This window comes from Mirounga angustirostris, unplaced genomic scaffold (genome assembly GCF_029215605.1).
Source record: "Mirounga angustirostris isolate CCGP_5_RB_7025 unplaced genomic scaffold, mMirAng1.0.hap1 SCAF_4, whole genome shotgun sequence".
Lineage (NCBI taxonomy): Eukaryota > Metazoa > Chordata > Mammalia > Carnivora > Phocidae > Mirounga > Mirounga angustirostris.
This window is the reverse complement of record NW_026991712.1, coordinates 172,926,936-172,940,433: the sequence shown is the minus strand read 5'-3', so window position 1 is coordinate 172,940,433 and position 13,498 is coordinate 172,926,936. Positions and strand designations below refer to the sequence as shown.

The 13,498-nt window shown below is 50.7% G+C and overlaps 1 protein-coding gene across 1 annotated transcript in view; it reads right to left on the bottom strand.

The window, feature by feature from the left end:
• ASAP3 (ArfGAP with SH3 domain, ankyrin repeat and PH domain 3) overlaps nt 1-13,498 on the bottom strand; it is a 50,037-nt gene that overhangs the window by 15,467 nt on the left and 21,072 nt on the right. The window contains 4 exon segments of the mRNA XM_045898468.2: nt 3,637-3,686; nt 4,938-5,012; nt 7,451-7,596; nt 7,688-7,760. Coding sequence (XP_045754424.1) covers nt 3,637-3,686; nt 4,938-5,012; nt 7,451-7,596; nt 7,688-7,760 — 344 coding nt within the window.

Genomic DNA, 13,498 nt, shown 5'->3' with positions numbered 1-13,498 from the left:
CTTAAGTAAGTATTAAGTATCAGCTGCTATTATTACTAATTATTATTTTTAAGCACTAATATTATGCCGGGTGCTCTGCTAGACCCTTCACATACTAAAGTGATAACCCCATGGGGCAGGAATCATTACCCCATTTTACAGTTGAGGAGCCTGAGGCTGAGACAAGTCACAAATCGCTCGGCTCTTAAGTGCTAGAGCTAGGATTTGAATCCAGGTCCGTCTGACGCTAGAGCCTTGGGGACGGCACTGGTAACCAAAACAGTGCCTCAGATTTGCTCCATCCCTCCTGCCCTGCCTGGCCCCCCCAGCTCGTGACAGGCACAGTGTCTTTTTTTTTTTTTCCTCTTTTTTTTTCAAAATGTATTTATTTAATTTTTAAATTTTAATTCCAGCATAGTTAACATACGGCGTTATATTAGTTTCAGGTGTACAGTATAGTGATTCAACAATTCTATACATTGCTCAGTGCTTGTCACAGTAAGTGGTTTATTTATCTGGGGGGGGGCACAGGGAGAGGGACCGAGAATCTCAAGCAGACCCCTGGCTGAGTGCGGAGCCCCACGCAGGGCTCCATCCCACGACCCTGAGATCATGACGGAGCCGAAACCAAGAGCCGGTCGCTTAACCGACTGAGCCACCCAGGTGCCCTTTAAGTGTACTTAATCCCCAGCACCTATTTCACCCATCCCTCCATAGTGTCTTTTCTGAAAGGTCACAGTCAGGGATCGTTTTACACAAGATGAAGCCGAGCCCCAGAGAAGGGACAGGACTGTCCCAGATCCCGAGCTGGTCAGGGGGAATGCTAGGAGCTGAGGCCTGAGCTCCTGCCTCTTGGCCCCTTGCTGTGCTATTCTGGTCTCGGTTCTGGCTCAGAAAGATGGCCAATAAAGACTTGGTGAACTGCAGTGCTAGACGCTTTATAGGCACCGTGCTTCTTGCATTTCCACATCAACCCTGCGAGGTGTCGGCCGGCCCCATGTTTCAGATGAGGAAACAGACCTGCATATGGAACAGCCTGGAAAAACCAGGCCCCTGCAGTCGGATGCTATTCGGGGTCCTTCCAGCTGCTGCCCACACTGGTGTGGGAAGAAGGAGGTGGAAATGCACAGTAGCTCAGGGCTCGCCAATATCTAGCTATACCTGAAGCCCTCACCAAAAGGCATGTTCCACAGACCCCTGTGTCAGGACATGTAGCTCAGCCTGGGTGACGTGCATGGCAGGGGCCAGGAGTCCCTGGAGCACGGACTCGGAGAGAGAGCACCGGACTCAGAAGCCCTGGGTTCTAGTCCAGGCCCTGTTGATAACTCACTGGAGAACCTTCACCGAGCCCCTCTCCCCATCAATTACAGAGTCTCTTCTTGAAACAAAACCTTACAGGCAAGATCACGATGGGACTCTGGTAAAAGCAGAACTGCCTGGAGGAGGTTGGCTGGGGGGAGCAGGGGGGAGTTATTCTTTCCATTTGATAGACAGTGTCCTGCGAGGCTGAGGGCTTGGTTAAGGTAACTCGGGAAGATGCAGGCCATGTGGTGACCCCACATCAAGTCCCAAAGACAAGGACTGCCTGCGTGTGTGTGTGTGCCCTTCCCTGGGCCTCTCCTATGCCCTTCACCCCAGGGTCTACCTGCACAACTGTAGTGTAGATGGGGATGCTGCTGGCATGCGGGGGGAGTCCCGGCCTTCCTTCAGCCTTCGGACATCCCCATGGCCCTGGGGCTGGAGGAACAATAAAGCTCCAGTATCTACTTCTTAGAATGGATCCTACAAAAGTAATAATTATGGGTGGGTGCAAAGATTTAGTTCCAAGGATGCTTCCCCAAGGACAGGGGAGACGAAATACGTTATGGATCATGCATATGTTTGCACCCTTTTTTTTTTAAAGATTTTATTTATTTATTTGAGACAGAGAGAATGAGAGACAGAGAGCATGAGAGGGAGGAGGGTCAGAGGGAGAAGCAGACTCCCTGCTGAGCAGGGAGCCCAATGCGGGACTCGATCCAGGGACTCCAGGATCATGACCTGAGCCGAAGGCAGTCGCTTAACCAACTGAGCCACCCAGGCGCCCCTGTTTGCACCCTTTTAAGTGACATTGTATAAGAACGTGTAACGATGTGGAAAGATGGTCACGATGTATTTTTAAGTAAAAAAACCAAACCAAACAAAAAAACCCAGTATGATTATTATGTTTTCAGTTTTGCAAAAATATTTCTTTATATATAGAAAAACGACTAGAAAGGGGCGCCTGGGTGGCTCAGTCAGTTAAGCATCTGCACTCGGCCCAGGTCGTGATCCTAGGGTCCTGGGATCGAGCCCCGGGTCTGGCTCCCTGCTCAGCGGGGAGCCAGCTTCTCCCTCTCCCTCTGCTGCTCCCCCTACTTGTGTTCTCACTCTCTCTCTGTCAAGTAAATAAATAAAATCTTTAAAAAGAAAAATGACTACAAAGATGTTACTACCTGAGGCTTGGAAATTAAGAATTTTCCTCTTGGTTTCGGTAGCTTCCCCTCCCCCCTTGTTTTTAAGCGATAAAACAACAGGGTCTGCCCATACTATGTAAAAATACTCAAACAACAGGGGCGCCTGGGTGGCTCAGTCGTTAAGCGTCTGCCTTCGGCTCAGGTCATGATCCCAGGGTCCTGGGATCGAGCCCCGCGTCAGGCTCCCTGCTCCGCGGGAAGCCTGTTTCTCCCTCTCCCTCTCCCCCTGCTTGTGATCCTGCTCTCACTGTGTCTCTCTCTGTCAAATAAATAAATAAAATCTAAAAAAAATAAATAAATAAACAACAGAGAAGTAGTGGCTAGTCCCCACATGGCCCTAATCCTCTCCTACGGATAATTAAAATTTTTTTCTTCTTTTGCTTCTCCTTATTTTCTAAGTTATTCACAATGGACAGATATTGCTTTCGCAAAATGCAAGCGAAAACAAAATTTTATAAACAGTCAACGGTGCTCTGAGGTATGGTGAGCCTGGCCGAGCCCTGGAAGAGTCCTGCAGACAGAGCCTGAGGAGTCTCTGCTCTGGGGGAATTGGCTCCTTCTGTCCCTGTGATGTCCCTGTAGCTGGTGAGAGGTCCCAAGTATCATGTGGTGAACCCAAGAGGCCCGGGTAGGACACTGACTCCTTCCCTCCTCTATGTCCACCAAAATGTTGAGAGATACCACCTGGTGTTGCAGAAAGAGGATCAGGGAACATGAATCCCAGTTCTACCTCCACCTAGCTGTGTGGCCTTGCGCAAGTGACTTAACTCATCTGAACCTCCAATTCCTTCTCTGACAATCGGGACGCTAACCCCTCCCGCACAGGTCTGGGTGGTCGCGAGGATTAAGGCGCTGACATGCAGAGGTGTTCAGTAAATGGTAGCTGACCACGTCTGGAACCACAGAGCAGATGGGCCTCTGAGAGCAACATCTTGAGGTCCCTTCCCAATTGCTTCCCTTTGGTGGTCTCGCAGTCCAGCCCTCAGACTTCCATCAGGCCTGGGCATAAATCACCCCCCGTAAAATGCCTCTAGAGAGTGAGATGCTGTGCGCTTTGGGGTGACATGTTCGGGCAGCACTGAAGTTCTCCCCAGTGTCTAGCCTCCTGCTGCAAGACCAGCATTACTGCCCTGGGGAAACCACCCTGACCGCAGCCACTTACAATTTGGCTTCATAGTCCTTCCACGCCTTCTCCAGCTGCTTTTTGGAATCCTGTGGTTTAAAAAGAACAATTTGCCCAAAGGGGAGCTTGGGGTCTGGAATCCACAGTCCACTTTGCTACCTTTAAGGTGACCTTGCACTTTCATGCTCACCCATGCTGCTCAGAGCCATACTCCAACTAACCCCTACACCCCCAGAGCACTTACTGTAAACCTCACCCCCCCAATAGACCCAACTGGCCCCGCTCTCAGGGCTGAGACCCTTCACCCACCTAACCTCCTCCCATAGTTGCTAAGAATCAGCTGGGTTTGGTGGGCCTTGGCCCGAGGTGTGGGAAGATTTTTGGGGTCTGCCCTAAGTCCTCTCCCTCAGAAGATGGAGATCGCCATAAGGATGAGGATGCGAAGATGAAGGTCAGACTCCTCCCCTAACTTTATCCCACCCCTTCCTCCTGCGTGGTACTAGATCATGCTCTCAACAGGAAGAGTACAGGTAGAGGGACATATGCACAGAGAGGCTGAGAAGTCTACCTAAGGCCACACAGCAAGCCCCAGTGAGACCTGGCTAATCCTTGGCCTAGTTTGCCGAAGCCTCATCAGGCGGGACTGGTCACACCCTTCAGAGTTGCCCCAGTCAGCGGGGGGGGGGGGGGGGGGGGGGGGGGGGGGGGGGGGGGAAGCTGCATGGCTGGTTTGGGTGGTTCCCAGGCTGGTGACCAGCCTCAGGCAAGAGGGAAGCCTCTGGGGGTAGGACAGCTTCTCCCCTGGGCCTTCTGCGGCAGATTTCTCAGGGAGATTATTCTGTCACTTTCTTTGAGTTCTGCTCTGCCTAGAGACCGGAGCTGCCAGGTGCAGTGAGGAGCCAAGCCTGGGAGTTAGGAGCCCCAGATCCCACCCTGGCTCCTCCACCAACCAGCTGTATGAACTGTAAGCAGGTTCCCAAACTTCCTGAGCCTCAGGTTTCCTCCCCTGCAGAACAGGGATGACAGTGCCCACAGAGCCCACCTCGTGGGGCTGCTGTAAGTGCAGCCTGAGCTATCTCACATAGGGCCCAGGCAGATAGTAGGTCAGCCATCCTAGGCTGACCCCAGAGCCAGGTCTTCCTATCCTGAGGAAGGGTCCCTAATATGGAGTCAGCACTCCTACTGTGGGTCCCTAATATGGAGTCAGCACTCCCACTGTGACAGCCTCACCTGACCTCCGGCTTCAGCCCAGCCCTGCCTCCCCTCTGGTCTCCTGCCCACCGCTCTCTCGTTCCCTCCCACCACCTTTGGGCACCCCCACTCCCCAAATGGGAACTCACCTGTCGTCCATCCCTCAGTTGCCCCTTCAATAGACTGTCCAGAGGGAATGAGACAATGTTGTTCAGGTTTTGAACCTGGAAAGAGCAGAGACCCCCATACCCCACCCTGGGTGACCATACGTCCAGCCCCAAGGGGCTAGGACACAGCATTGGGAGGCAACGGATGGCACTGGGGGGAGAGGAGGTGGGGGGGGAAGAGAGGTGAGGGTGGAGGGTAGCAGGGGTGGCGGAGTCGGTCTTCCATAAGAGCTGTTACCCCCACCCGGACTAACTGGCCTCATCACCTCCGAGCTCTAGGAACATCCACGGTCAGTCCCATCTCTGGCCCTTTGCCTCGAGCACCCTCACCTGTCCCCTCAGACCCCGACTCTGAAGTGCCCATCTGTCATTTGTATCCGGCTAGCTCCTTGTCTCCCCCTATCATGTGGGGAACCCTTCTGTGGTAGTATGGGGTAAACACAGGAGTCAGAGCTGATCAGAGTACCCCATCCTTGGGTTGTAGTGATTGGATCAGGCACATGATTCAAGCCAGCCAATCAGGATCCCTCCTGGAACTTTCTGCCAAAGTCATGGGAGAAAGACTTTCTTCTGGCAATATTGTGAATCTGGGTCTGCTGGGCCATCTTGCCCACCGAGCAGACACAGAGAGAAACTATCTACGAGAAAGAGAAGAAGCCTAAAGCCAGTTGCATACCTGGATTCCCATTACAAGGGCCAATGCATTCCTTGTTTAAAAAATCTTAGTTTGGAAAAAAAAAAATCCTATTTTGAATTGAGTCTCTATCATTTGGCAGCCCCAACTGCCTGTCTGATATTTCAGCTCACCTTTCAAGGTACAGCTTGGGTCTCCCCTACTCTAGGAAGCCTTCCTGACTGCTTCTACCCATGGCCTGTGCTGATCTTCCCTTGTTATTTTTTTTTTTTTAAGATTTATTTATTTGAGAGAGAGAGAGCATGCGCACAAGTGTGGGGGAGGGGCAGAGGGACAAGCAACTCCCCCGCTGAGCATGGAACCTGACTCGGGGCTCGATCCCAGAACTCCGAGATCACGACCTGAGCCGAAGTCAGACATTCAACGGACTGAGCCACCCAGGCGCCCCATGACGCTCCCTTTTCTGAACTTTGGCAGCACCAGGCCTCTGACCCAACTTGCTGGGTTCTTGAGTTTGTGCCACACTGCTGGTCAAGCTTGGTGTCGTCCCACATCTCAGTTCCTGCCTCCCCCACTAGACTGTGGCTCTCTAAGGCACAGCCTGACTCTTTCCTGTGTCACCAGCCCCCAGTACAATGCCCAGAACAGAGGAGCCCCTCAGCAAACCCTAGTTTGACCGTTACAGGGGGAGGAGAGATAAAGACAAAAGCAATCACTAATTCAGTTGAACTCAAACACTAAAGACCTACACAGAGGACAGTGCGAGAGGCCGTGCTATGCAAAGAGATATAATAATGACAGACCCAATAGTAGCAAACACTTCCTGAGTGCTTACTCTGGACTAGGCACTTAACTTGTGTAAGCCTCATTACAGCTCTGTGAGGTGGGTAACATTATTAGCCCACTTTTAGAGATGGGGCCCAGGCAGACTGAGTGACTTGCCCAGAATCACACACCTAGAGAGCAGCAGAGCAGGGATTCAAGGTCTGAGTCTAAGTCCAAGGTCCGGGTGCTCAACCACCAAGCAAACTACCTGGCAGAGGTGATGCAGCCAGGGACTGGGCAAGGGAGGGACTGGAGCCATGAAAGCCAGTCCACAAGCCACGGAGCCTGGAGAGAGCTGGGCTTTCCCGAGGGGCTACAGCCAGGCTTGTGTTCAGATGCTGGAGATAGACACCCTGGGTTCAAATCCGGTGATATGAGCTCGGGCAAGTTACTTGACCTCATGCCCTAGTTTCCTAGCCCGTAAAGTGGGGACAATAGTAAAACCAAACCCACAGAGCTGTGCTCCAGGATTCAATGGGTTAACCCACGTGAGGTACCGAGAACTGTGCCCGTTTGTGGGAAGAGCTCGTATCTCAGGAAAAAATCTCAGGCAAGAACCTGAGGACACTGGGCAGGTGCAGGAGCTAAGACGCTTGCTGAGGGGAGGTAGGTTCCAGGCTTTGAGGACACGGCAGATGCAGCTGGGAAAGCAGAGGACCAGGAGGGTTCAGGGGAGGTGGTGGCACAAAGACAGGAACCCCAGAGTCTGCCTCCCTTCTCCCAAACTCCCTCCAGGGAGCCCTCTCTTTGTGGGGCTCTTCCCCTCTGTGAGCCTCCCTCTGCTGCTGGGTACTCACCAATGAAGAGAAAGAGGAGGGCAGAGATGGAGGGAGAGCAGGAGAGAGAAGATGTGGGGTGGGGAGTCAGAGAAGAAGAATGCAAATGGGAGGTCAGAACTGGAAAGGGATCTGGGTCGTTGGTCAAGGTCAAGGGAGACTAGAGGTCCAGGGCAACCCCGGACAGTCAGGTTCTTAAGCCCACTTGATTTACTCCGAGCCTAGGCTAAGGGCTGGCTGAGAAAGGAACAGGGCCTCACCAGGTTCTTGAAAAGTGCAGCCACCTCGCGGGTGAACACGGCCAAGTTCAGGAAGCCAGTGGACAGCTCATGACTGTTTTGGGACAAGTGACTGTTGCCTAAGGACTCTATAGCCTCTCGGTACTGCTCCTCATTCTCCACGTGGCCTGTGGAGGTAGGGAAAGGCAGAGTCAGTTCCTCGCTGGGGCTGGGGAGGGGGCTGCTTGGCCAGGCTGGGCATCAAGCAGGCTCACTCACCAAGGCCGGAGCTGTGGATCGCCCGCACAGCCTTCTTTATTCTCTGCAAGATGGCCTGGTCTCCTTCCAGGATCTGGAAGCAAATGCAGACAGAGTTCAGGGATGCTCAGCTGGGAGGGGTGCCTAAATCCATCCATGACCCCACCCTTCAGACACACATATAAAGTTTCTTCCCTGGGGTCCCCTAGCCACCCCATAGTGGCATGAACAGACCACCTTCTTCCACCCAGACCACATAGGACACCATAGATCAGTCATACCATTCCAGGAAGACCTACAGACTTTTCTCCCCAACTCCAATGCAGGCCAAGTAAATGTAGCGATTCCGAGGCATGTGGTGTAGTGGGGAATGCCAGACCTGGGTTTGAAGCCTGACTCTCGTACTACCTAGTGTGTCGATCTACACAGATCTGTTAACTTCTCTGAGCCTTGGGTCCCTTATTTGCAAAATGGAGATGATACTATGGGCCCCTAGAGGTGAAGAGAGAAGTAGTGGTCTGACAAATATATACAAAAGTGCTTAGCAAAAGACCAGAGAGAATGCGGACATCTCTGTATTCTCAAAGACAGATGGAAGAATGCTTGTTCATCAAACCCGGGGCTCAATAAGCCGAAGGGGCCACACTCAACCCCGACTGGAAAGAACTGGGGGGGCAGCATCAAGCAACCTTTGTGGATTGCAGAACAGACAGCAGGTGGTGCAGGAGGCCAGGAGATGTGATGGGGAGAAGCAGGCCTCACGGGCCTGGGGGGGCGGGGCTCAGCCGGGGATCAAAATCTCCTCTTTCAGTGGGTGCAGAAGCTCCAACCTCACGGACCCCTTACGAATGCTTAGTGAAGGTGGAAATTATAGAACGTTAGGGCTGAGAAAGGCTGAGAGAGCCACCGATGAGGAGACCGAGGCCTAGAGAGGGCAGGGCCTGGCCCAGGGCTGCATACCCATCCCCCTGCCACAGCCCCACCTATTTTGTCCGGTGACTAAAAAGGGATCAGAGTTTATCTCCAAAGAGTTACCTTCAACGTGACAGGAGTTGGCAAACACATTCGGAAAGGATACGCACAGGAGGGCACGCACAGGGCAGACCTCGGGGGCACTGTGGAGTGTTCTCCGAAGCCTTGGGCAGGTGGGAAGCCTCGGGAGGGAGAGGGGTCTGGTTTTGAAGCTCAGCTCCAGCGCCCAGATGCTGTGTGACCCCCCAGCAAGTTGCTTCCTGATTAGCTATCTGTACAATGGGCGGAAATAATGCCTCCCTCTCAGGGCTGTTATGAGGATTATATGTATGAGACGATGCACATGAAGGGCTTAGCTTGGTGCTGAGCCCAGAGTGTGTCCTCAAAGAACAGTACATATGATCATTATCAGCACCTGCTGCTGCTAGAAGGGGCCATCAAATCTGAGTCCTGTTCCTACAGGGACTAGAAAGCTAACATTCTCCTCCCTGAGTACAAATTTCTTTTTTTTTTTTTTAAACTTTTTTTTTTTTAAGATTTTATTTATTTATTTGAGAGAGAGAATGAGAGACAGAGAGCATGAGAGAGAGGAGGGTCAGAGGGAGAAGCAGACTCCCCGCCGAGCAGGGAGCCCGATGCGGGACTCGATCCCGGGACTCCAGGATCATGACCTGAGCCGAAGGCAGTCGCTCAACCAACTGAGCCACCCAGGCGCCCCCCTGAGTACAAATTTCTTGTTTGGGATGTGTGGTTTGGGGACAGTGGAGGCCCAGCCCAGGGCTGAAGAAAAAAAGTCAAGGAATTAGGGAGATGGGGGGGAAAGGAGGCCATATCTAAATCAGTTAAAGAACTCAGACACTCTACCAGAGAAACAAAGACAAAAGGGGAGAACTAGGACATCACTATAGTTCCCAAAGACCCAGATGAGTAAACATGCATTCGCCAAAGCCCATGATCCTCACCTTGAGACTTGAAAGGGAAAGCTAAGACATGATTAATTTAAGGAGTTCTCACTTCACTCCAATAGACAGTGCAGATCACAGATATGAACGAATTCCAAAGAGACCTAGAAAACTCCTAGAAAGGGGCGCCTGGGTGGCTCAGTTGGTTAAGCGACTGCCTTCGGCTCAGGTCATGATCCTGGAGTCCCGGGATCGAGTCCCGCATCGGGCTACCTGCCCAGCAGGGAGTCTGCTTCTCCCTCTCCCGCTCCCCCCTCTTGTGCTCTTTCTCTCTCTCACTCTCTCTCTCAAATAAATAAATAAAATCTTTAAAAAAAAAAAAAAAAGAAAACTCCTAGAAAGGGGGCTCCTGGGTGGCTCAGTGAGTTAAGCCTCTGACTCTTGATTTCGGCTCAGGTCATGCATGATCTTGGGGTCCTGGGATCGAGCCCTGTGTCGGGCTCCATGCTCAGTGGGGAGTCTGCTTCTCTTTCTCCCTCTGCCCGCCCCCCACCCCGTGCACTCTCTCTCAAATAAATAAAAATAAAATCTTTTTAAAAAGAGAAAGCTCCCTAGAAGGCAGATCCATGTGCCTAGCATACAGAAAATACCCAATAATTGTTTACCTAAATGAAGGATGTTTTGCAAAGTCCTGGGACATGGACCTGAGAAGTCTATGTCCATGCTCTAGATACTTTTCGGGGAGTCTCCCCACTCCATGACACCTACTCTTGGAAAACTGCCCTCCTTCCCTCTAGAGGTGGGTCCTTTATTACCTTGTTTGTTCTAGCCAGAGTTGACTGAACCAGGACAGACACCTGACCCAGGCTGGCCCAAACAGCTTCACCAACTGAGCCAGCGAGGTGCCCTCAGAAATATACATTTAAGGTTCCTTCATGTATTTTGTGACTCGATAAATTTGGAATTGGGCTCTGGGAAGTTGGCTAATTGATCTGAAGTACTTAAGCTGGGACATCTTTCCCACCATGCGCAAAGAGAAAAGAACAAAGTAGATGTATAGAAAGAAGCAAATGAGACCCATGCTGCCCCTGAAAAGCGGAAGAAAAAGGCTGCTCTGGTTTCTGGCAAATCTCCAGATCCCGAACCCTGAGAGGCTCCTCCACACTTCCTGTCCTTGGGTCTTCATGAAACATCCCTGAATGCACCCAACAAATTCCCCTTCGTGCGTAAGCTGGTTTGAGAGGATCTCTCTTCCCTGCAGTGTGACAGAGACTGCTGGTTGGCTCCCAGTGTCCATTCTCTCTTCTTCCTTAGTAATAAGAACCCTGACTTTTCAGATGGCCACTCGGTCACTCACAGTACAGGCTACACGTCCCAGTTTACCTTGCAGCTGAATGTAGTCATATGACTAAGTGCTGACCTATGTCATATAATGGATATTTCATTTGTTGGCTTCCAGAAGTATTCTTTTTTTTTTTTTAAAGATTTTATTTTATTTATTTGACAGAGAGAGAGACAGCTAGAGAGGGAACACAAGCAGGGGGAGTGCGAGAGGGAGAAGCAGGCTCCTGGCCGAGCAGGGAGCCCGATGTGGGGCTTGATCCCAGGACCCTGGGATCATGACCTGAGCCGATGGGAGACGCTTAAGGACTGAGCCACCCAGGCGCCCCTTCCAGAAGTATTCTTAAAAGTAAAGGAGAGGGGCGCCTGGGTGGCTCAGTCGGTTAAGCGTCTGCCTTCGGCTCAGGTCATGATCCCAGGGTCCTGGGATCGAGCCCCGCATCAGGGTCCCTGCTAGGCGGGAAGCCTGCTTCTCCCTCTCCCACTCCCTCTGCTTGTGTTCCCGCTCTCGCTGTCTCTCTCTCTCTCTGTCAATTAAATAAATAAATAAAATCTTAAAAAAAAAAGATCTATGTATTTATTTTGAGAGAGAAAGACCACACACAGTGGGGGGGAGGGGCAGAGGGAGAGGGAGAGAGAGAATCTCAAGCAGACTCTCCACTGAGTGAGGAGCCCGACACAGGGCTCAATCCCACAACCCTGAGATCATGACCTGAGCTGAAATCAAGAGTCGGATGCTTAACTGACTGAGCCACCCAGGCGCCCCTTAAAATTTTTCTTAAAATTTGATTTCTTTTTACTTTAAGAAGTTTTATTTTGGGGCGCCTGGGTGGCTCAGTCGTTAAGCGTCTGCCTTTGGCTCAGGTCATGATCCCAGGGTCCTGGGATCGAGCCCCGCATGGGGCTCCCTACTTGGCGGGAAGCCTGCTTCTCCCTCTCCCACTCCCCCTGCTTGTGTTCCTGCTGTCACTCTCTCTCTCTCTCTCTGTCAAATAAATACAAAAAATCTTAAAAAAAAAAAAAAAAAAAGAATATGCCTTAAAAAAAAAAAAGTAAGGGAGAGACTACACACCCATTAAAATGGCCAAAATCCAAAACACTGACACCACCAAATGCTGAGGAGGACGTGGAGCAACAGGAACTCTCATGCGCTTCTGGTGGGAATGCAAAATGGTACAGCCACTTTGCTAGACAGCTTGGCAGTTTGTTACAAAACTAAACATACTCTTACCATATGATCCAGCAACTGCACTCCCCAGTATTTACCCAAATGAACTGAAAACCTATTCCCACATGAAAACGTGCACGTGGATGTTTAGAGCAGCTTTATTCATAACAGCTAAAACTTGGAAGACAATGGAATATTATTTAGCACTAAAAAGAAGTGAGCTATCAAGTCACAAAATACATGAAGGAACCTTAAATGTATATTTCTGAGGGGCACCGCGTTGGCTCAGTTGGTGGAACATGTGACTCTTGATCTTGAGGTTGTGAGTTCGAGCCCCATGATGGGTGTAGAGGTTACTTAAAAATAAAATCTTTCAAAAAATGGATATTACTGTGTGAAAGAAGCAACCTGAAAAGGTTACAGACTGTCTGATTCCAATTATGGGACATTCTGGAATAGGCTAAAGAATGGACACAATAAAAAGATTAGTGGTAGCCAGCAGAAGGAGGGATAAACAGGTGCAACACGAAGGATTTTTAGAGCCGTCAAACTATTCCGCGATTTTTAGAGCCGTCAAACTATTCCGCGTGATACTGATAGTGGATACATATGTCACTATGCACTGGTCAAAACTCATAAAATGTACAACACCAAGATTGAACCCTAACGTAACTGTGGATCTGGGGTGATATAGACGTGTCAGTGTAGGTTCACTGATTCTAACAAATGTACCACTCTGATGTGGGACAGTGATAATGAGGGAGGTTGTTTGTGGAGTAGGAGGTATGTGGGAACTCTGTACTTTTTTTTTTTTTAAGATTTTATTTACTTGAGAGAGAGCGAGCGCACGAGGGGGGGGAGGGAGAGGGAGAAGCAGGCTTCCCGCAGAGCAGGGAGCCCCACATGGGGCTCGATCCCAGGACCCTGGGATCATGACCTGAGCAGAAGGCAGACGCTTAACTGACTGAGCCACCCAGACGCCCCTCTCTGTACTTTCTACTCAATTTTGTTGTGCACCTAACAGTGCTCTAAAATATGTTTTTTTAAACAAAGGGGAGGGGCACCTGGGCAGCCCAGTCTGTTAAGCGACTGACTTGATTTCTGCTCATTTCATGATCTCAGGGTGGTGAGATCGAGTCCCATGTCGGGTTCCATGCTGAGTGTGGAGCCTGCTTGATATTCTATCCCTCTCCCACCACTCCTCCCTTCAACCCGCACGCTCTCTCTCTCTCCCTCTTTCTCCAAAAAATAAAAAATAAAAAATAAAAAATAAATAAATAAAGGGGGAAAAAGAAAAGGAAGAAAGGAAAGGGTACCCTCTGTCATACCTTTCTCCTGGCTAGAATGCATTTGTGATGTCTAGAGTTCAGGCAGCCATCTTGGACCATGAGGTAGAAGGTACATATTGTGGATGGTGGAGCAACAAAGTAGTAGCCTTGTCCCTGGTGA